The 23,140-nt window shown below is 47.7% G+C and overlaps 1 protein-coding gene across 2 annotated transcripts in view; it reads right to left on the bottom strand.

Annotated features, from left to right (window-relative positions):
• Nucleotides 1–2,202: 2,202 nt before the first annotated feature.
• Nucleotides 2,203–23,140, bottom strand: part of PEBP4 (phosphatidylethanolamine binding protein 4) — a 203,646-nt gene continuing 182,708 nt past the window's right edge. For both annotated transcript variants that reach the window (XM_050940317.1, XM_050940316.1), the window contains exon 7: nt 2,203–3,722. In XM_050940317.1, coding sequence (XP_050796274.1) covers nt 3,631–3,722 — 92 coding nt within the window. In that variant the 3' untranslated portion in view covers nt 2,203–3,630. The remainder of the gene's footprint in view (nt 3,723–23,140) is intronic.

Below are 23,140 nucleotides of genomic sequence, written 5' to 3'. Positions count from 1 at the left end.
AGCAAGCCTAGTAATGTCAAAAAATAATCAGGTGGTTTGGAGTCTGGAAACTGGAATCCAGACCAAGTTTGGGTGGAAGTGTGGAAGTGGGTCCTACCAAGAAAGACGCTCGTGCAGGCCAAGGTGGAGATGTCAGATTTGATGTCTTGGGATGTTCAGTAGCGAGGATGACCTGATGGAAACATGTTTCTTTCACACACGTCTCTGGTGACAGCTGGTTTCTCTATGGACCGACAGATCTCCTCGCACTGTGGGAGCATCTGATGTCCCTCTCCTCTGTATCATCTTCTTTATGGTCCTTGTTCACTTTAAACTCTTCCCCTTTTTCAGTCAGCCACCTCTGCCATTCCAGGACCTGGTTTTTCTGCTCTCCAGAAAGGAGAATTCAAGGTTACCTCCACGAGCCAGCAGAGAAGTAAGCAGGCCCCTTATTCAGATACGGTGATGTCACTCAAGACTTTCCTTTATCTAAAGCCCAGCGTTTCCTGGGGCCCTGCACCGGCTGTGTCCCCTCGGCACTGGGACTTGCTGAATAACCTGGTGGTGGGATCAACAAGCAGTGGTAGATGGAGTCAATGAACTGCAAGCCAAGCAGACAGCACAGTGGCACGATGGGTGACATTGTCACTGTCTTGGGAGCAGGCATTCATGGACTGCACCAGAACTACTGCTAACCCTCTGCCCTGACTCCATGAAGCTGTCATAGTGGGTGTGCTGCCCTGGTTCAGGGGCTGTCCTTCAGCTGTCTCCCAAGTGCCTCTCTGCAGGCTCCCCGAATGGAGGGTTAAGAGCCCGGAGCACTGTGAAAAGAGCAAGACATGGCCTTGGTGACCTATCCATTTCCTTCCTGGCAGAAGCACTGAGTCAGACTCTCCATAGGAATATGGAGTCAATCAGAACTCACCCAGGTTCTGATACTTTGAGCATCAGCTATTGCCATGTGTGTCATTGCTGGGTTGGCCTGCACAGTCAACGCACCCCAGCATTTAGCTCACCACGTCACCTAAACTCCAAAAGGCACCTTGGTCCGTGAAACCAAATTCTATTCTAGGTGGTGAGCAAATGAGCGTGTGGCACATGCTCAGGGTGCATGCCAGAGCACAGGGAGGCAGAGTAGCCTCAGGGGAAAGGGAGCCAGGATGACATGGCACCTCAGAGGAGCACAGAAGAAGGAGCCTGTGGGCATGTTTGTGTCTGGTGAGGTAGACTCTGATTGAGGTGGTTGTGGGTTCAGATTACAGCTGCTACGGATGGCTAGCCTAGGAGACAGTAGGAAGTGAAGGTGCTAGCACTGCATGTTCCTGTTTGAAGCTAGAGGAGATTGAATCAGAGCTGCAAAATCATCATGGAATCAGAGATGGAAAGAGACCCATGAGGTCACAACTTGTTAATCCCCACTGGGGGGTCTGGTGCGGATTGTTCCCTGCTCTGCATTCTCCAGAGCCAAGCAACGGGCTCCCCAGTATTTCTCCTGGGAGATTATTCTGTAACCTAGTACATGTGTGCATGATGCTTTGGCAATGTAGAGCACTGTATGTGCTATTATGGATCAGATATTCAACAGAGGTTTCCAAGTGCTCAGTGCCCACTATTGGAACCAGGTTTGCAGTAAATCTCAGCTCTCATTTAGGTGCCTACATAAGGGCTAGAGTTTCAACAGAGCTCAGCATCCAACGTGTACCCAACATGCTGAGCTCTCTTGCAAATCTGTCTGCTAATCTCATCACTGCCTTTTTATACCTGCCCTGAACTCAAGGGCATTTCCATCCAACCCAGCCCATAGTTGTGAAAACACCCCGGATGTAATCCTGTCTTTCATAGGAGGTTCTCCAATTGCTTTACAACCTAGCTAAGCTTCATGACCTCCTTGGGTGGTAGGTCAGCATCACTAGCCTTAATTTTTTCAGATGGGGACACTGAGGTGCAAAGCATGAGTCAGTGGTGGAGAAGGGAGTAGAACCCAAGAGTCCTGATTCCTATCTCCGGCTCTAATCACTACCTCACGCTACCTCTTGGAGCTAGGAATAGAACCCAGGACAACCAATTCCTACCCACAGCTCGAACCACTAGACCACACTCCCTCCAACACAACTGAGTGCTGAGCCTATGTTGGTGCCTAAATACTAGAGTGCTGGCTGCTTTAGAAATGCACAGGCAGATACCGTGGGAAAGAGATCCCACAGGGTAAATGTTAACGCAAACCATGTTCAATGGCACATTTTATTCTGATTGCTGCAATAAGGAACAGGTATTAAAGAAAAAAAAGCACAGACAAAACAAAACCAAACAAAACCCCCACTCCCACACACAGAGGCAGGAAATGCTACACTGAGTCTAGGCCAAAAAGGAAGAAACAAGTCGGAGGGCAGGATTCGGCTACTATGTCCCAGTGGGATTCCCAAACCACACAGCTTAAAGCCTGTCAGTGACAAAGCCAGGGGGACCCAGCTCTGACAATTTCTTTGTCACTTCAGTACTAGACACAAACATCTGGTACACAGCTGTGCCAAGTTTGTGACACTTGCTTGGGGAAGCAGGAGGTGACCACGGCGCATGGGACTCAAGGAAGGGTTAAACCTGGATGGTCACTGCGAAGGCCTGTCTTCAGTACAGCCACCGGAAAGGCTTCTGCTATGGCCTGGGGGTGCTGCTCAATTCTGCTCTCACTCACTGGTGTAATTCCCTTGGTTTGACTGGTTCCACTCCTGCCTTAGATGGCTGCAAGTGAGATCAGAATCTGGTTCTCCAAGCTGATGACCCTCTCTCTGCTCACCGCCACCCTGGGACCAGACTGGAGCCACTGGTCTCTTCAAAAAACTCAGCATTTCTCTCCAATACCAGCGGCACTGCTAGAATGGCGGCTTTGGCGGCTGCTGCTGTGCAAGCCAGCTGTGGAACTTTACACCAGGCTGAAACCAGAGGGACATACCCTAGCTGAGAAAATCCCTGCTGGATTTTTGGGGTGGGGGTGGGTTTCTAGCTACATGGGTGAGGACAGTCTTAGCATGTCAAAGGCAAGGCTGGTGCAAAGGAGCCAGAGGGCAGGCATCACTCCCCAGGCAATACCCTCGAGCCCAAGGTTGCACTGGCCCCTGAACAGGGAAGGTGAAAGCTGCTTCCTCAGGGCCCTGTGCTGGCACCTGCATCACTGGAGGGATAAATCAGGCTCCAAGACAGCTTCAGGAAGCACAAAATACCACACATCACCTCTGGAGACTGCCTGTGTGGTGCTATATAAAGCCCATCACAAAGGGGCTGGAAAAACTAGCAAGGGTCTTGCTGCAGTGCAGGCAGGTGAAAGAGGGTTGGGGTGGTTGATTCTCTATGGTGGCGTTGGTGGGGCACCAGGGTCAAAAGCTGAGCACTATGCAGACTGGTGGAACTATGACTTGCTCGTCGATGGCACTGGGCTGGCCCCAGCAGTGACCAGGGTACTGAATGGAAGGAGACGAGGAAATAAGCGAATGGGTATATGCATTTGTAGCAATTCACTTTCTAGAGGGCAGAGACTGAGTATGACATTTGCAGAGCCTCGTGGTCTGACAGGGAAATGCAAACAACACAAAGCCAAGAGAAGGATGCTCTTCCGAGGGGACGTTCTGGGGCTGGCCTCAGATGGCAACGCTGCCTCTAGTCACTGTGATGTTGAGTGAGAAACTGAGTCGAAGCCACAGGGGATCCAAGCCGAAACTGCTCAACGAAACGTTCCAGGGGCCAGGAACCTGGAAAGAGACCAAAAAGGCGGGAGCAAAAGTCAAGCTCTGAGGGCTGTTCTGGCCAGCAGGCTTCAACTACATGCACCAGAAAGAGAGAGATGTTCATGCTTGTAATTGGGCTTGGCCATCCACTCAGCATTGTGGCCTGCCATCTGGAGCCCCAGGGCAATCAACCAAGGGCAGAACTGGCCCTCTGAGCCAACAGTCCCTCACTCGGCTGTTGGGGCCACCCACTTAAAGCCTCAAAGAGCTCCTGAGTTGGTCACTGTTCTGTCTGCTGGCGTTTCCACTTGTCCCCTTTCTTCCTCCTCTCCACTAAGGAGTTTGCCACTGGACCGCCATCCTGGGTATTAACGGTTCCTGTTCAACCCTGGAATGAGTCTGGCACAGGGAGCCTGCCCTACCAGTGCAAATTCCAGCTGCTCCAGCCCCGACCCGGAGAGGTAGGCTCTAGGGGAGAGAGGCCCAGTCACTTCTTAGCCTTGAGCTCTCCTCACCTTTGTCCTTTCTGTTTCATCTCCTCTGAGTTGGTAGTTTGCACAGGCACACATTTATCTCACAGGTGGAATGCTTGCTATAATGACTGGCGCTGAGCATGAAGGTAAAGGACTTTCCAGACAGCTGCCCCATGGGTCAGAGAGTGTAAGGGACCGTTGTCCAGGCTGCTCACTGAAAGGTGGGCTGGAGTCCTATGGGATTGTGCTGGAAGGAGGAACCGCACCTCCTGCATTTTCAGTCTACACTAGCATGGTGAGGATTCACGCTGAACCACTGTAGGCTGAGTAGTGACAAGCCTCATGCGCAGCTAGGGTAACAGACCATGGAAAGCTCCTGGGCATAAAGAGACAGCTCCTCAGCATGGACTTCAATGGAGCGGTGCCCATTTACACCAGCTGAGGATCTGGCTCAGCGCATTTGACAAGCATTCCGTGTCTGCGTCAGCTGCTGCAAACACCACATGGGGCAGGCCAGCCTGCAGAGAGCAGGTGTGATTCTCCTCTGTGCAGGCTGCACAGCTCCAGGACAGGGCTGGGAAGTAGGCTTGTTCTAACGTGCTGCACAGAGATTTGCTGTTTATTTTTCTGACCTGCATGATACAGACCACATCCTGCCAGGAGAGAGGCAGAGTCAGAGAGAGATAGAGAGAGAGAGACACTGCCAGTGAGACCCAGCCTCTCCCGGACTGTGGCACATGCCAGCATGCTTAGGTGACCCTAAAGCTTCCCTAAGCCCTGCTCCAAACCTGTGCCAGAAGAGGTCTGATGCTCTCGCACATTTTTCCGGGCTGCTACAGTCACTCTTGGGTTTTGTTTGTTGTAAATGCTATTTGTTCCTTTCATCTTCCTCCTACTCTACCCCCTTCTGCTTCCTGATGACCTTTGGAGCAGACCTTCCCACGGCTTCCTACAAGCCCACCCCGAGATGCCGTGGAAATCCCCAGTTACTGAGCTGAGATGCAGCCTGTGGGGAAGAACGAGGGAGCTTCCCAGGCCCCATTCCCTTGAATGAGACTGGGGGCTGTGCAAAGCAGGCAGTGCCATTAACCCCCACACATACTATGCGTCTTGGCTGCAAAGCCTCTGGCGTATTTTGAGAGCTTCTTGGTCCCTCCTTTCTGATCTCCCCACCACAGATATGCTTGGACCCCATCTCTGCCAGATAGACCCGGGGAGGTGAAGCTATAACACAGTTACAGGATTCAGCGCTTTCAGCATCCCGGTGCAGCCACGTGACCAGTGTGATGTGCTACCTGCACCTGCCCAGCTGCCCAGTGCATTCTGGAAAAATCTAAGCCATTCTCACATAGTGCCCCAGGCTGGGCCGAGCAAGGACCAATGCAGGCAGTGTGACTCCTATCCCCATAAGCTGGGGTCAGAGGTCAACATGGCGGGTCAGAGGGAATGACCCTGCTCACACAGGAACCAGGACGGGAGTGATTTTCCTCAGAAACAAGAAGTGAAACCACACGCAGCCCCAGCAGGGCTGTGACCGGCAGCTTGCGGAAGCGACACTGACCGGTGTGTACACTGAGGAACTGACAGCACCCTGCCTGGGGGTGGGGAGAGGGCATTCCTTCCATGCTCGGGGGTGGCAGGACACCCCTGGCCTGACTGAGCTGAGTGCATTTTTCCCTTGGGTGGAGGTGGCAGGGACATCTTTCTCTCTGGCCGGGGGGCGGGAAGCAGTGTGGGGGTGGCAGGGATTTCCCTATCTCTTGCTGGAGACTTCTGTACGGGAAGGAGGCATCAGGGTGACCAGATGTCCCGATTTTATAGAGGCAGTCCCAATTTTGGGGTCTTTTTCTTATACAGGCTCCTATTACCCCCCACTCCACTCCGATTTTTCACACTTGCTGTTTGGTCATCCTAGGAGGCACCAAACATGTACAGATCCCATTGCGATCTCTCCTGTAGTGGGCAAAGATTCATCCCTGTAGGTTCCGAAATGGGATGCAGTCATCTTCCCTCTGACTCTCCTGTGTGACTTATGTTATAGCTGCACTTAGAGGCTGGAAGGTGTATTAAATAGGGTGTGATGTGTTACATGGCCTTCCCTGTCCCCCTAGGCCTGAGAGCTGGGCAGGGATCTCAGCAGGCGGAACATTTCCTAGGCCAAAGCCAGGCATTAGCATGAGGCAGGGTAGAAAGTGGCACCTTGCTAGGCCAGCGGGTACACTGCTCTCATTGATGCTAATGACAAAACAGGGAGGCCAGATGTCCCCATCTTTGGGATGTGCCCAGGTGCCCACAACTCTGAGGAGTGTAACAAAGGATGGCAATGTCACCTGCCCTTAGGGGAGCATCCTTATCTGAGAGGTACTCCGCAAAGGCAGACATGTGGGGAGGAAGAGTGGTCACTAGCCTGTAACTCTGTCAACCTGGATTTGATTCCCTGCTCTGCTACAGATGCTCTCTATGACTCTGGGCAAGTCACTTAACTTCTCTGTGCTCAGTTCTCCATGCGGACAATAGCAGTGCCCTACCTCATGTGGGAGTGGTCAAGTACTTTAGGTCTTGTGTAACTACAGTTAAAGTGGCAACCACCCCTAGTGTGAGCACAGTTATACTGGTATAAAGGTGCTTATGTGAGTGTAGCTTAATCCATTTTGGCAAAGCAAAGCTCACTCTACAGCAGGGGTCGGCAACCTTTCAGCAGTGCTGTGCCGAGTCTTCATTTATTCACTCTAATTTAAGGTGTCGTGTGCCAGTCATACATTTTAACCTTTTTAGAAAGTCTCCTTCTATAAGTCTGTAATATATAACTAAACTATTGTTGTGTGTAAAGTAAATAAGGTTTCAAAATGTTTAGGAAGCTTCATTTAAAATTAAATTAAAATGCAGAGCCCCCTGGACCTGTGGCCAGGACCTGGGCAGTGTGAGTGCCATTGAAAATCAACTCACGTGCCGCCTTCGGCACGCAGCCATAGGTTGCCTACTCCTGCTCTACAGTATACAGCACCTTATACCAGTATAAATGCATTAGTAGTAGGGCCTTTACTGGCATAACTAGGTTGATAAAAATACCCCATTCCTAAGGGATGGAATTATGCCAGTGAAGCTTGTAGAGTATAGACTAACCCTCATTCCCTTGCCAATGTAGCCCATTCCCATTTACACCAGAGAATTCCCACCCTCTCTCCAGGGAGCTTCCTGAAAGGCACGATCCAGCCTGAAGCAACTCCACTGCGGAGTTACCTTAGAGTGGCATCAGTGGAGCTGGGCTTGTGATCTGGCTCTTCGCTCTTTTAACCCTTTCTCATAATTCAATTCGTTAGACGCTTTATCCATTTCCTGGTTCACCTTTGCACCCCCCTCTCGCTCGTTGGTCTCCTCCTTTGGTACCTGTGCATGGACACAGTATTCCCGGTCTCGTCTCATCACAGCCAGAGCTTCCCCTTATGAGCCACGCTGAACAGAGGCTGGCTCCACCAGCCTGCAGTCAGTGGGGCTGCTGGAGGAGTGAAGGGCTATTCAGTGTGAATGAGGGGATCAGAATCCACCTCACAGGGACAGACCGTCCTCACCCTGCTCTACAACATGACGCCTCTGCTGATGACAGGTCAAAAATGCATAAGCCGGCTGTGTCACACTGCAAGTGCGCACCTCACGTGGCAACCTCTGGCCTTGGTACTGGGATACTCTGAATTAAAGCAATGAGAAAATACCACTGCAACAAACTGAGATGAAGCTGGGCCTTGCTTCAGCTGAAGCCTGCTGCCTCTTAGGAGCCCCGACCTCCTTGTGCACCTCTCTAATGCTGAGTTTGCATGGCATCACTTTGCTGAATTCAAATCTAACACCAACCATCCCTGGTGCTTTTGCAAAACAGCTGAGCTAACTGGCATTACTTCATTGTGTGCCTCACAGAGAATGGCTCCAGCCCAGAGCCAGTGAGCAGTGGGGGCTGCATCCTGACGCAGGCCCCTCCCCTTTCCTGCCACAAGGGGTAGGAGGACTCACACATGGCCACTGACTCGAGTTGAGTCAGTGCCTTAGAGAAGGGACCGTGTAGTTGAGTGCTTTGTGGTTCTGCAGCTGGGCAAGAGCAAAAAAGCCCCTGTTCTACTGTCAGAGCCTTCTTTTTTCCATGAGACTGTCAGATTTAGGTTAGCCTTGAGGAAGTATTGATCATGGAACGTATGGGTCACCGCCTTGACGGGGCGTGGAGCACACACTGTGTGCAGTGCTAGCTCACTCACCTTTCCCTGTGCTGCCCCCCAATGGGGCGCTTTTTCTGTGTGAAGCAAGCCTGTGTGTAAATGGGAACTGATTCTGTGTTTGGTTTGTTGCAGAGGCCTAGTAGCCTTGCACGTCAGTATGTGCCGTGGAGAAGAGGCTGGCTGTGAGTCTGAGAATAAGCTGTGCTGCATGCTGGCATACCCCACGCGCTATGGCCGAGATCCCCACTGGCTTTGCTTTCCTTTTATCTGTATGTGCATGGGAGAGTAGCGCGGACTGGATTGAAGGGCAAGGAGATCGTTTACCCACAGTCAGTGTCAGCACCAGCTTCTCCCATCAATCTGTCTTGCTCCTGACTCACAGGGACTCCTTCCAGGGGGCACAGGGGAGTTTAGGCTTGTCCACACTAGAAAGTTGCACTGCTTTAACTATAGCAGCATTGTTAAAGCAGCCCAGCCTAGCGTGTGCATAGTTACATCCAGATAAAGGTGCTATATCCCTGAATAGTTTTTCCCATATGGGAAGGGGAAGAAGCTATACTGGTATAAGGTACCTTTATAGCAGTGTAACTGCTTGTACTACTATAACTATGTCAGTAAAAAAATCATCTCCTGTCTGACATGGCAGGCCTCAGGCTCTAAGACACTGTTAGTTCCTGCCTTCTCCACTTCTGTCTGAAGAAAGATTGCAAAGTCTGGCACTGTTTAGTTCTGAGAGGAGAGACATGAAGAGAGACGTGGAAGCTCTTCAGAGCAGGACTGTCTCTGTGATCCATTTGTACCGCACCTAGCACAACGGCGGGCCTGGCCTCTAGGCACCCCTGCAGTACAAATGATACATCATCATCATCGAGGCAAACAAAATATTATGATGACCATTAATTATTTGTACTGAGATAACACTGAGAAGCCCCAGTCACGGACCAGGACCCCCTTGTGCTAGGCATTGTACAAACATAGAACAAAAATATGGTGCCTGTTGCCGTAAGTTTGCAAACTAAGTAATAAGTGGTGTAGAGAAGGTAAATCGAGGGCTACTATCTATCATTCCTCTTACTACTACAGCAAAGAGACTTTCAATGACACTGTAATATAACCAATTGAAAGCTGATAAAAGGAAATCCTCTTATGATACAATGCATCCCTGTGGAACCCTCTGCCACTAGATCTCAGTGAGGATAGGAGCTTATGGGGTTCCAACCAGGATCAGATCTTTATCTGCATGATGAGAACATCCCTAGTTAAATAAAACATTGAAAAAAGGTTACAAGCCCTCCTGTGTCCGGGCTTAAACCAAACTAACCGACGGGGGTTCAGAATAAACTTCCTCTCTAGGTAGGTTATTCCATAACTATTCACTACACTGGAGCATCCAGTACTGTGACCATGAGCACATCAGTTAATCTCTCTGGTCTCGTTTCCCTCAGCAGTAAAGTGGGGGTAATGATTCTCTCCTTTCTCCTGCTTTTGTCTTGTCTATTTAGCCTGTGAGCAATTCAGCAGGAACCGCCTCTCGTTATGTGTTTGTACAGAGCCTGGCACAGTGGTGGCCTGATCTCAGCGGCAGTCTCTAGGCATCACTGTAATACCAATAATAATGCTCATAATAATGATACTTTGCCTTTCTCTAGTGCCTTTCATGGGAGGACTTGAAAGTGCTTTGCAAACCCAAGAGGTAGACGGTGTTTAAAGTGTGCGTGTGAGAAGGGCTGTTAGGGACCTGGAAACAATTTTTTTATTGGAGCTGGCTTGCTGAAGGGTGGCACTTGAAGCGCTGTCTTACCCTCCACTTTTGTCAGACCACTTTATGTACTGGAGGTACGTCCATCTGTTTTTATTTTATTTACCACATTTTATTCAGTGGTAGCTTGAGACTCAGATACTTCCCCATTTCCTAAGGATGTTGGGAACCTTTAATTAATGTTTATAAATCCCTTCAGAGCCCTGGATGAAAGAAGCGAGAGAAAGACACAGGGTCGTTACAGCACTGCGGGCACATGCCCCCAGACACACACTGCGCATTGCAGGAAGAGGGTTTTTTCCTGACCTACTTTCCCACCTGTGACCACATTACTCTGTCCCTTGGTGAGGCTCATGTTGTCCTCGGGGAAAGCACCGTGTATATCCCACCTTGCCCAGCAATGAGCTGGGCGGCTAAAAGTCCAGAGAAACAGCTCTGTGACCACATACTGCCTGATGGGCAACAGATCTCAGTGGTCAGGAAGCAGAGGTGTGCTTGGGTGATTCTGAAAATGGCTCTCACAGGCTGACATCATAGCTTTGAGACCAGAAATCAAACCCGGGATTTCCTTGAGCCCTACTACCCATGAAATCCCCCTGACCCCCATGGTGCCTGGGATGACCACAGCCCTGGCTGCTCGAGACAGCACCAGCCTCAGAGGGCCAAGATGCCCCTCCAATCCTGCATGCCTGAGGCACCCCCTAGCCCATGTGCCTAAGATGTGCCTGCCCCCCCAGCCCCACATGCTGAAGAACCCCCCCCCCACACACACACATCCCTAACCCCAGGTGCCAAGTTTCCTGCCATTCCTGAACTGACCCCAAGCCCTTGAGTCCAGAACTGGACTTTCCAGGATGGTTTTTTGGGGTTTGGTTTGGTTTGGGTTTTTAAAAATATTTGAGCCTAGCAAGACTATCTGCAGCTAGGGTAAAACAGCCCCTCCCTTGCCCCGCTAACCCCTACGCTGGCTGGCTAAGCTGAAGACATTATATTATAGCATAGCGGGAGCCCAGTGAAACTGCCTCACTCCTCCGCCCCCCAGCACACAGAGTGATTTCTCTCTGCAAATATTTGACAGTCCCTGAACCACTCTGTTGCTCTGACACCGAATGGCCTAATTGATTCACTAATGCTTGGTGCTGGTGATTCACTAGAGCTCTTGATTAACAGCCAGGGGTAGGAGAGAGAACGGCTTGAGATCGGGGGTGGAGGGGTCAGAAGGGCCATGACCCCCTCCCCTCCAGAACAGTAAGAGGTTTCATGCTTCCTTTGGTCCATTTTCAAGCTCATTTCCTGGAGGATTATATCATAGGGTTTCACCCTTATCTAAGTGCCTGCTGCAGTCCGAGGAGCTGAGAACACTCCACAAACACTCTCTTTCACAACAGCCCCATTATCCCCGTTGTACAGATGGAGAAACTGAGGCATGAGGGAGCGGAAGCAACTTGCCTGGGCTCACACTGGCAGAATTGGGGCTTCTGGGCTAGATGCCTGCTTCAGTGACTAACTGCTAGACAGTGCTCTCTCTCATGGGACTGGGTTATTTAAAATGCACTTTCATAGCACCGCTCCCCCCACATCCCATTCCTGCTCCATCACTTCCCACTAGGGGAGCTAGTGAGCAGAGCAAGTTTCTGTTTGCTCCAGACTCGTGCTGCCACCAGAACATAAGGTCTCTCACATGCTCTTAAGGACCAAGCAGCTCGCAGGCTGACTGGCCTCCTGAAAATCTGAATGTGCCTGGTTCTGTTCTCACTGAACTCTGGTGTAAATCTGGACTGACTCTGCTGAAGTCAGCGATGTACCTGGTGTAAGTTAAGGGGGGAACCAGTCACTATGAATCCTGGATCATAGGGTCTGGAGGTGAGTTCTTTCCAGACATCGATGGAAGGTCTCACGTGCACAGCGCTGGCACCATTGCAGGAAGTGGGAATCAAACTCCATCCTGATATCAGCAGAGCTCAGAGGGCAGTTTGTGTTCTGTAATTTATCTGCCTCATCACCGGGGATGTTCTCAGTGATAGGAGACCTGATGCTTTTCTGCAAAGATTAATGATGTCCCAGCAGAGGTAGGCGGGAATCCTTTCTACCATTAAATAAAACACAGAGACTTCTACACTTTGGATAATGCAGCTGAAAAGTGCTGGATTTGCAGCACCGGTTCAATTACTTTCAGGGAGTATCTGCCGAGTGGCAATTCCGACTGGGAAGTTAGTTGAGAAGTTTGGCCCAAACTTTGGAAGGGTTTTGAGGATTTTTGGGATTTTTGTTCCTTCCCCTTTTGCAGTGGCTGCTATCCTTCGGCTGGAGGGATGAGACTGGGACTATTGTGCGGACTGAATCTGGAGGCTTGGAGGAATCAGGGCTGGCTCCGTAAGATTTAGGGGCCGCAGCTGCAGTTTGTGGGCTTGTTCCACCTTTTATGGAACTAGAGTTGCTGAGCACTTTCTAAGAGGTGCGAAGAGGACTGGTCTGCAACTGCTGCAAACCAGTGCTGTCTCCTGCTCTTGATGCCTCACTGCAGCTCTCTGCACTGTCTGGAGCTCTGTGCAAGGCTCCTGGACTTCCTTCTGATACTCAGTGCTTTTACAGCACCTGCCATTCCAGGAGCTCAAAGTGCTCATTACTTGGCTTCAAAACACCTCTTCCCGGTAGGCATCATTTCCATTTTACAGACAGGAAACTGAAGCAGAGAAGTTAAATGACTCACCCAAGGTCTCAGAAAGTGTTGGAGGCAGAGTCAGGAGTAGGACTCAGAGCTCTGGACACCCCCTGTCCTGTACTTTAACCACAAAAGTATTCCTACTACACCAAAGAAACATGTCCAGAGGTGGCCCATCTTCTTGAGGGCTCGCGAACTAGGTCTCCTCGCTTGCTGCCCAGGGGAACCCTCAGCTCATTCAGTACAATCAGGGCAGCTTCCCGTTTATAGCTCCAGCCAGTAATAGGGGACCATGGCTGCTGTCACTCTAACTGTGTTTGCCAGAACAGGGTATCGGGCACAGGCTGAGACAGCAGCTTGTAATGTGGTTCTTTTCCATCTGTCCTGCACAGGGGCCAGATCCAAAGTCAATCGAAAGACTCTGATTGACTTCAGCGGGTCTGGGCTGGGCCCAGCATCAGCCGCGCTCTGCTAGCGAGCACCCTGTTTAGACATGGTTCAGAGTCACGCTGTCTGGGCTGCCATGTAGACAGGGCCTTAGGCGGAGGTGGGTCACTACCATAGCTCTGCCATGTGGTGCCCCACTAGGGTGACCAGACAGCAAATGTGAAAAATCAGGACGGGGGTAGGGGGTAATAGGAGACTATATAAGAAAAAGACCCCAAAATCAGGACTGTACCTATAAAATTGGGACATCTGGTCACCCTCTGCCCCATGAGAGTTAAGATGATGATTATTAGTGTTATTAAGCAGCTTTTATACCTGCCTAGCTCCTTAATGTCTTTATTCTCTCACTGAGGCTTTGCCAGGAGACCAAAAGCTTGGGGTCCCCCTGTGGAATTTTAATCCGCAGGAGGCTGTGCTCTGGTGCAGGTGCTGTGGCTGAGTTATTTGTCCCAGAGTGGCCTGGCTGGAATGCAGCATCTGCTTCTCATCCCGGTCCTGGTTCTACCCGATTTTCCAGGTGGGTGGAACTAAGCCCCAAGGAGTGCCTTGCACAATGTTGTCTTGTGAGTCACTGGCACAGCCCCAATGTGAATCTAGCACTGGGCGAAAGAAATATCCCCCAAAGAGCATGGTGCCTTGATAGCATGCCGGAGACAGGTTGCTGGGCGCTGTGGGGGAAAGCTGCCCTTCTGGGTACTCACATCTGCTGTTTCTCTGCAATGTTCCCCTCTGGGGCAATTCCTCCAAGGGGTAGTAGCATGGTGAACACTTGTGAAAATCAGAATTTTTTCACACGGGTGCTAGTGGGAATCTGTTTGTGCTGCCCAGTAAGGAGCAGAAAGGAGTCATGTCTGGCAGAGGGCAGCTGCAGAGCCCACTTCAGAAGAACCCTCCATAGGCTGGGTGTTTTCCTAGTTGCTCAGCGCTGGCCCAGCCCTGCTCAGGTGAGGACAATGGGAGTTTTAGCAGTGACTGCACGGAGTGCTTGTGAAAATCCCACTCACAACATACACACACACTCACCAATAAGGCACACGGCTGCCTAAGAATTCCTCCTAGGTCAGGAAACATTGATAATCCCTGGAATAACTGCCCTCCCAAGCATCCTTACCCCTGAGTAAATTGGGGGGAAGGCCGCAAAGCAAACCCAGGGTTGTGAGTTCAATCCTTGAGGGGGCCATTTGAGGATTTAGTTGGGGATTGGCCCTGCTTTGAGCAGGGGGTTGGACTAGATGATCTCCTGAGGTCCCTTCCAACCCTAATAATCTATAATTCTAAATCTATAATTCTATAACACGGTCACTAAGGAACTGGTTAGGCAGGGTGCTGAATGCCTGCTACTAAAAGCACCCTCAACACCCCGACCATGGAAGTTGAGGGCATGCAGCACCTTGCATGATTCATCCTTAACAGAGTAAGTGCAATGATCAGGCCTAGAGGTCTGTGTGAATAAAAGGCCTAATGAGGAAGAAGAAATATGTGGTTTTGAGAAAATCAGGGAGCTGATCCTACAAGGTGTCGAACACCCTCAGCTTCCATGGATGTTAATGGCACTCACAGATTCCAAGGCCAGAAGGGTCCATTGTGATCATCTAGTCTGACTTGCCTTATAATAGGCCAGAGACCTGCCCCAAATAATTCCTAGAGCAGATCCTTTAGAAAAGCATCCAATCTTGATTTAAAAATTGTCAGTGATGGAGAATCCACCACGACCCTGGGTAAATTGTTCCAACGATTAATTGCTCTCACCATTAAAATTTACACCTTATTTCCACTCACCACTTTCTAGTGTTGTGTCCTACAGTTCAGCCATGGCACGCACCACACAGACAGGGGGCTGTGTCTACCCATCCACCGCCGAGCAAACTGGTGTCTAATAATCCAGATTTTCCCTTTACTTCCCTCTTAGCTGCTGATCATGTCAACTTACATTACATGTGACGAATGCAAACCACTCCAGACATACCTCCTCCAGTAAGAACCTCACACGGCTTCCCAGTGCAAACAGGGCCCATCACAGACAATCACTGCAATTCTGATCGATCATACTGCTGTGATACACACTCTCTATGATCAGAGAGAATATTATACCCCCTCCCTAACACATAGAATTAGAACAGGTGAGTTGCCCCTTTACAACTCACACACCAGCCATTAAATAATCCAGAGAACACTCACAGGTTGAAATGCAGTACCCCTTTTCTCATGTATGGTGTAGGAACCTCTCCTTTTTATTCATATCTTACATACCCACCACGAATGTTAATGGGATCTGAACGCAGGATAAAAAGCACCAACTATTGCCACTTGAGCTAAACCACTCATGCCCTGGGAATAGTAGCAGGCAGCTCTCATCTGTGGACCAGTACAAACGTGCTGTATTTAGGTATTTTCTAAAGAGTAAGGGTTGAGTAATCGCTGAGCAAAAGGGCTCAGACTTTGTCCCCTTGTTAACTGCAGTAGTTTCGGCATCGGTGGGCTTCTCCCTTATTTAACAAAACACAGCAGGAGCTTGCAAATTGTCAGTTTGCTAATCCGTAAAACCCACTCAGCTCCAGGGTTTTACCCCATTGGTCAGAGGAATGTAATAGCAGACACAAGGAGCTCTCAGGGCATTTTTTAGACTCTGTGACTAAATGACCCATGAGCTCCTTGCTAGTGCCCCATGTGGTGGTAGAATGAAAGACTCAATATCAACCTCACTTGTTAACCTGCAAGTTGCTCTAGCCTGGAGCCTGAATCACAGCTCCAGGGCCAAACACATCAGAAACTGGAGGATGTTTGAATCCAGATTCAGGCTCTCAATCCAGCTCCATCTTGCCTGCCAGTTATCTGTGTGAAGAAGGGCAGTCGTAGTGTATACAAACATGAAAATGTACGATAAGCCAAGCAATCGGACTCTTGTGCTTCTGGCCTTCTGTGCCAAGCACCATTTTGAAGGAGATGCGTGGGTGAGTTGTGATCATGACACAGAGTGAAAGCAGCAGCGCCAGATGCCCTCAAAGTCATATGCTGGTTTTAGCAACAGGGTCCCAGGGCTGAGTTTACTTGTCAGCTTACTGGTTTCACTGGATCACTAAATTCCCCAGTGCAGAGAGGGAGTTTCCCTCTATTCGTGCATCAGAGAAGATATTAAACACACAAGTCAAAGCTAGACCAAGTTGTGGATTAGGTGAGTGTGTTTGACATTCTACAGACCACAAAAGATTATCTTTAATCAGTGAAAATGAAATAGATGTAACCCTTTCAGCTCAGGGTGAAGCTGGAGAAAGCTTCCAGTGAGAAAGGCTTTTGCATAGCAACATTCCTGAGATACCTCCTAGACTGTGTACTCTCAGAATTTCCATCTTCAGTAAGAAACGTGGCTGCATCCCTCAGCTAGTGTATAATGGCATAGCTTCACTGGAGCCAAAGCTACATCGCTTTACACTTCCTCAAGATTAGGCACACGGAAGTCTGTGTGAGGCCCCAAGCTGGGATATTTAAAACTGTGAGAAGACTTCCACATGGTGGCTATATTGTTTAGGAGGATTGGGGCCATACAGCAAGTGAGCCTGTATCTGTGGAGTCATGACCAGGCATTTAAACAACCCAGGTTAACTTTCATGTTGGAACAGGGAGTGCAGTGACTTGTCTGTCACAACTACTCTCCAGCCTGCAGCAGCATGTGAGATGGATGCTCTCCTCACACAAGGCAGCAGCTCAAAGGGACCTGGTTAGTTGCCTCACCAGGAGATGGCACACATGAGAGCTTCAGGGAGCAGACCAACCTGTCTGCGGCATCAGGCAGATTGTGGAGTTTAATAGGGAGACCAGGGACAAACTGAAAGGACTTCTGGGGTCTATTTCCAGCTCTACCACCAACTTTCTGGGTGACATGGGCAAGTCACCTAACTCTGTCTGTGCCTCAATTTCCCCACCTGAGAAATGGTGATGATGATACTGTGCTGCAAGACTTAATTTCTCCTTGTAAGGAGCTTTCTGATCTCTTCATGAATGGTGCTATGTTTATGCAAATTATCATTAGTAAGGGTTGTCAGGCCCATGACTGACAGATCCATTTGCTTACCTACCCGCATACTGGAGGATATATCTAGACCACTTCTCAGTCAGCTATCTTGGCATCTGTCTTCTGACCAATAGTTGCTATTCATATGTATAACCGTAAACTTCTCTAACTGCCCATCCATGGAGGAAAAAAAAGAGAAGGAGTTATTTTACTTTTATCTTTTGCTATTTTAATTTTGTTCCTTTCTATTTTCCATTGATTTGAACAAGGAGGAAAAAACATACATAGGTCACAATTTAGTGCCCTCTTCTGGAGGTCTGACCCCCTCTGAGTCTATGTGGAGCAAATGGCTTGCCATTAAGATGTCAGGCCTCTGTTTTATTGAAAGGGCACTGCCTGCTTATTTTATGCTCAAAATGCAAGGTGGCTATGTGTGTGGGAGGGGAAAGTTTTATCAATGGCTAATGGGAAAAAATGTTTTCATAATCTTTTACATTCATTTTCAATGGACCCATTTTAGGAGGGAATTTAAATTTAGAAGCCCTGATCCAACAGTATTGTGCTAGTGCACAGAGATGTGAAAATTAATAGAAACAGAAGGGGAAACTGACTAACCTAGTTTCACTGTTCCCATCAGCTGAACTGCAAAATCTAAATAATTCGTTAATAGATACATTAGAGCTTTAAAGTGCTTCAGTTGTAATAATCTGAGTTCATCCACATGCCAGGCTGTTTAAGCCAATGGCTAGCTTCTCTTTTTATGTTCCAAACAGATGAAGAGTCAAAGAACTGTTTATGCCTAAAATCAATATTGTATTGTATCATCTTAGTGTTGGCTGCAACCTGAGAGACTTTTCTTCTCCTGACTATACTGCTCAAGTATTTCCCTTTGCCGGACCAATAAAATAGTATATAAATTAATGATCTCTGGGATTATTAGTACCAAGGATAAGGAATTTAAAATATGTATTCTGAAGGATTGTGCTGCATAGAGCCTATAATCTAAAACAGTGGTTCTCTACTTTCCAGATTACTGTACCCCTTTCAGGAGTCTGATTTGTCTTGCCTACCCACAAGTTTCACCTCACTTAAAAACTACTTGCTTACAAAATCAGACATAAAAATACAAAAGTGTCCCAGCCACACTGTTACTGAGATATTGCTGACTTTTTCATTTTTACCATATAATTATAAAATAAATCAATTGGAATATAAATATTATACTTAAATTTCAGTGTATCATATATAGAGCAGTATAAACAATTCAGTGTCTGTATGAAATTTTAGCTTGTACTGATTTCGCTAGTGCTTTTTCTGTAGCCTGTTGTAAAACTAGGCAAATATGTAGATGAGTTGATGTATCCTCAGGAGGACCTCTGCATAACTCCAGAGGTACCCCTGGTTGAGAACCACTGGTCTAAGCAGATTATTTATCTAGCTATCAGGTGCGCATCACTTTACTATTTGAGTGCATGGTAGGTGCCTTGGAAATATCTTTGATAATTAGATAAATGCACCATTGCCATCTACTGGATGCAGCAAGAACTGCTTCCCTGTGTTTCATAGATCCTATATTGCTAACAACTAATGAAGAGTCTTATTTAACTAATGTGGCAGGAGATGTTTGCTTTTGGTGCAAGAGGCTCTGACTTCTATCCCCCTTGTTGTCCTGAACTTGTGAGTGGCTAAGCACATGGCAGGAGTGACAGTACTGAACTCCGAGATGACCTTGGGTTTGATACCGTATGTTTGTCAGCTTGCCTTGAATACTAATATCATGGAAACTATTTGCACATGGTTTCTTCCATAACTGGATGAAAGAAAGTGTGGATTCCAATCTGCTTCATCTTACTGATGAGTCTTAAAAGCAGTTCTCTGCATGTAGCTTTCTATCTGATCATGAACAGTCTGCAAGTAGATGGCACTTTGATTAGGTATCCCATCCTTCTACTAATTCTGACAGCAATGAACAGATGGAATATAGTGGCAATTCATGTTTATTCAATAGATACACGGGGCTCTATTAAGTCAACAAAAATACTAAATTAAAATGACAAGAAGGATCTGGTTTAAAGCAAGACTAGGTGGAAAAATGAGAGCTAAGGCTGACCTTAACAACTCCTGTTGGGCTTCAGTATTAGAGCAATGGGTGACCTGGCGTGGCTCTTACCTGGCAGTTCTTAGGAAGAGTGGGTTGGTCTGAGCCCTGGATAATAGCTTTCCATTTCCATTTCCTGGCTTCCTTTAACTGACGTCAGAGCTTTAATGTAATTTTAACATGCTATAGAACACATATTTGCATTTTTCTGCTTATTGCCTTTGAGTTTCAGTGTAAGAGAAGGAAAAGATTTGCAAAAAATATTAAACAATGGAGGGTTTGATGCTGTGCTGTAAATCAGCATTAATGTCATTGAAGTCAATGGTGTAAAACCCCTGTGATGACAGAATCTGGCCCTTTGTTTGGATGCATCTAGGATTTATGCCCCACTAACAGTTGTCCATGAGGGTTCAAATGGACAGGCCTCTGAGGGGTGCTTGTTAGATCCAGCAGCAGCTGTTGGACACACCAGGTATGTGATTCAGTAGAAAAGAGGTTAAAGATAACCTTCCACCAACTATTTAAGTAATGGGCCGTCTACGGTGACAGTTTCAGCACGCAGCCTGGCACAGCTGTTGGACAAATCGTGATGCTAATGTATCAGAGTCCAGTGACTAGATATACTAATATATTACAGGTCTTTTGGACACAGCCCAAGCAATTCTAACAGCCCGCAAACGACAGACCATGCAACAGCAGGATGAAAGGTAGCTTAAGTGAAAAATCTTGCACCCGGGAGTGACAAATTTTGCATCAGGTTCCAGTGGAGTGTAATCTGAAACATGTGAGTTACAGATCCTCAGAATTAGCCACTGATATTTTGGTACATTGTAATGTTCTAACCATTGCTTACATGGTGAGTGCCTCAGTGGTACAAAGCTTTCTGTGTCCCATGGGACATCTGCTATAGAGCGGGCGCCTTGTCTAGTGGATAAAACACAGGGCTGGGCGTTCTAGGACTCCTGGATTCTATTACTGGGTCACTCCCTCGTGTCAAGCTAAGAGTTGAAGTCTTCTGTCCTCCTGGACAAATCACTGACAGTACGCCTGCACTCGGGGAGGGGCGGAAGAGGCGGGAAAAAAAGCACAGAGCCTGGGTTGACTGACTCAGGCTTGCGGGGCTTGTGCTACGGGCTAAAAATAGCAGTGTAGCTGTTTGGCATTAGCTGGGTCTCAGGCTCTGAGACCCACCCATTTTGCCGGGTTTTCACGTACACTGCTATTTAGCCCCGCAGTACAAGCCTGAGTCAATTGACCCAGGCTCTGAGACTCACTGCTGTGAGTTTGTTTTTGGGGGTTTTTTTTGGAGTGTAGACATGCCCTGAGGCCAAAATTTTCAAACTTGGCTGCCTAAAGTTAGACACCTAAATCCATACTTAGTCACCTACTTAAGCAGCCTGATTTTCTGAGGTGCGGAACACCTACAACTCCCAGTGAAGTCACGCAGTCTTTTATCTGATCAGCAGCTGTCTGTGGCAGAAAGTTCTTTGATTAGGTCTCCCAACCTACCTTTCCCATCACCAGGACAAAGTCATTGCTGCTGCTTACCCCTCTGGCCGGCCCCCAGATGATATTACATGATCCACCCTGCTATAGTGCATTCACACCACAGTGTCACTGAATGGTAGAACCCAGCATGTGTTACAAAGTGGAGCATGCTCCGCAAAATACTTGTTGAAATGAAACGGCTTTACAGTGTAAGTGGGCAATTATCTTCAAGATGAATGACTCAGATAAAGTTCCCCGATCCATCTAGGGGAAAATGAGTGAATGTTGCTAATAGCTGGATCTAGTGTGTGAGGAGTTAGGAAGACACAGGATTAAGGAGAGAAATCATCTGCATATGGAATAATTAGAAATCAACTGTCACATAATCATGGAACAACATTCTGGGGCTGTGCAGGTCCCAAGCTTTCCTCTTTATTAATTAGAGAGGATCCAGGATTACTATGTTTAATTGCTTGCAAAGATTCTGTGCATCTTTTGTCTCCTACAGACAATGCTGGCTGGGGTATGCAAAATAACTTCCACTCCTACTGTGCCGGGCCTTTAGAAGAGGTTTGGTGGGTGGAGTAACTAGCATGAGCCTGAACCAAAACCCTGCATCCAAACCTGCCCTGATCCAAATCCAGATTTCATAGCTGATTGTGCTTTCCACAATGGGCAAGCCCTTAACACAGGAACCTTCCCAACCCACCAAAACCCTGAGGTGGGCTCAAAACCCTAGATCTGGTTCTCAGTTTTGTTACCAGAGCCCATCTCTATTAGTGACAGAAATGTCTATATGTTTTCCAGTATGGTTTAAGCCAAAATACTTTGGATATATTAATATATCAGAACAAAGTCTCGGAGTAACCTTCATTCAGATGGATTGGGGTGTTCCATGGATTTATATACTAAGGTGACTGGGACCATGTAAGATATGCTATAAGACAGATAAATAGATGGGTATGTATGCTGATAGATAGATAGATAGATAAGCATATCACAGCTATCCATTGTAAATATACCTAAGAGTGAACTGGATTATTCCTTGCTGGTACAACATGGGAGTTTATAAGCAAAGACTCATATCCAGGCCAACCGTTTGACCATGAGGGTATGTATTTGGGATGGATTTAAGATGCTGGCTAGATATGGGCAAACTCAATTGGGTATTTTTGAATTGTTTGCTTTAATAAATTAGCTTTCTTTTAGACTACTGTGCCTGCCTATTGCTTTATAGCTTAATCTAGGATATGAGATATTGGTTAATATAGCCATTTGTTAAATAAGTTAGTCAATGATATGCTATTAATTAATTTTTTCCACAATGGATTCTACATTTAATATGCTTGTAGTTCTGGCTTCGCTGTATCAGTTTCTATTGAAAACATGATAAAATGTTATTTTTATAAGCACCTCTGATGTAATGTTCAAAATTAAAGACTTCCATACTATGAGGAACATCAATAGCATTTATCACTGATAAAGATGGCCCTGAAGCAACACCACCAGAGTCTAATTATCTCACAAAGGTCAGATCCATGACTGATGTACATTGGAGTAGCCCTACTGACTTCATTAGTGCTACCTTGATTTACACCACTTGTAGATCTGGCCCTCAGATTCTGGGAAAATTCAGAACTGGGTCAAGGTGTGAACTTTGCAGATGGCACAGGGTCTTTACGGGCTGATCCAAAATACTGGATCCAGTCACCCCTGAAGCACAGGAGATCACTAGATCGGAATGTTGCAGCTACGTCTAGCTACAGACTGTGTGCTGAATGCTAGGTGCATTCACTCACTCCCTCGTGTTAACAAGAACTTCTGTGAGCTCATAGGCCGTGTTGAAACTAGGGAGTTACAGTATTACAAGGGTAGGAATTACTGATCTGATTGATCTAGGTGCTTTGGTGGGGAGGATTTGTAAACTTCCCCCCCGGTAGCCAAGGCAGCTGAAGAGGCTCATTCCATGTAAATTATTATTATTATTATTATATGGAGATATACCTATCTCATAGAACTGGAAGGGACCTTGAAAGGTCATTGAGGTCAGTCGCCTGCCTTCACAGCAGGACCAAGTACTGTCCCTGACAGATTTTTGCCCCAGACTCCTAAATGGCCCCCTCAAGAATTGAATTCACAACCCTGCATTTAGCAGGCCAATGCTCAACATAAACTCTTTGGGAGCTGCACCCATCTTTTTGTTCTGCGTTTGTACAATGCTAAGTGCATCCTGGTCCATGGCTGGGACACCTTGGTGCCTAATACAAAGAATAAATAATAACAAAACTAATTGCATGGGTA

This window comes from Gopherus flavomarginatus, chromosome 2 (genome assembly GCF_025201925.1).
Source record: "Gopherus flavomarginatus isolate rGopFla2 chromosome 2, rGopFla2.mat.asm, whole genome shotgun sequence".
Classification (NCBI taxonomy): domain Eukaryota; kingdom Metazoa; phylum Chordata; order Testudines; family Testudinidae; genus Gopherus; species Gopherus flavomarginatus.
This window is presented reverse-complemented; position numbering and strand designations above follow the sequence as displayed.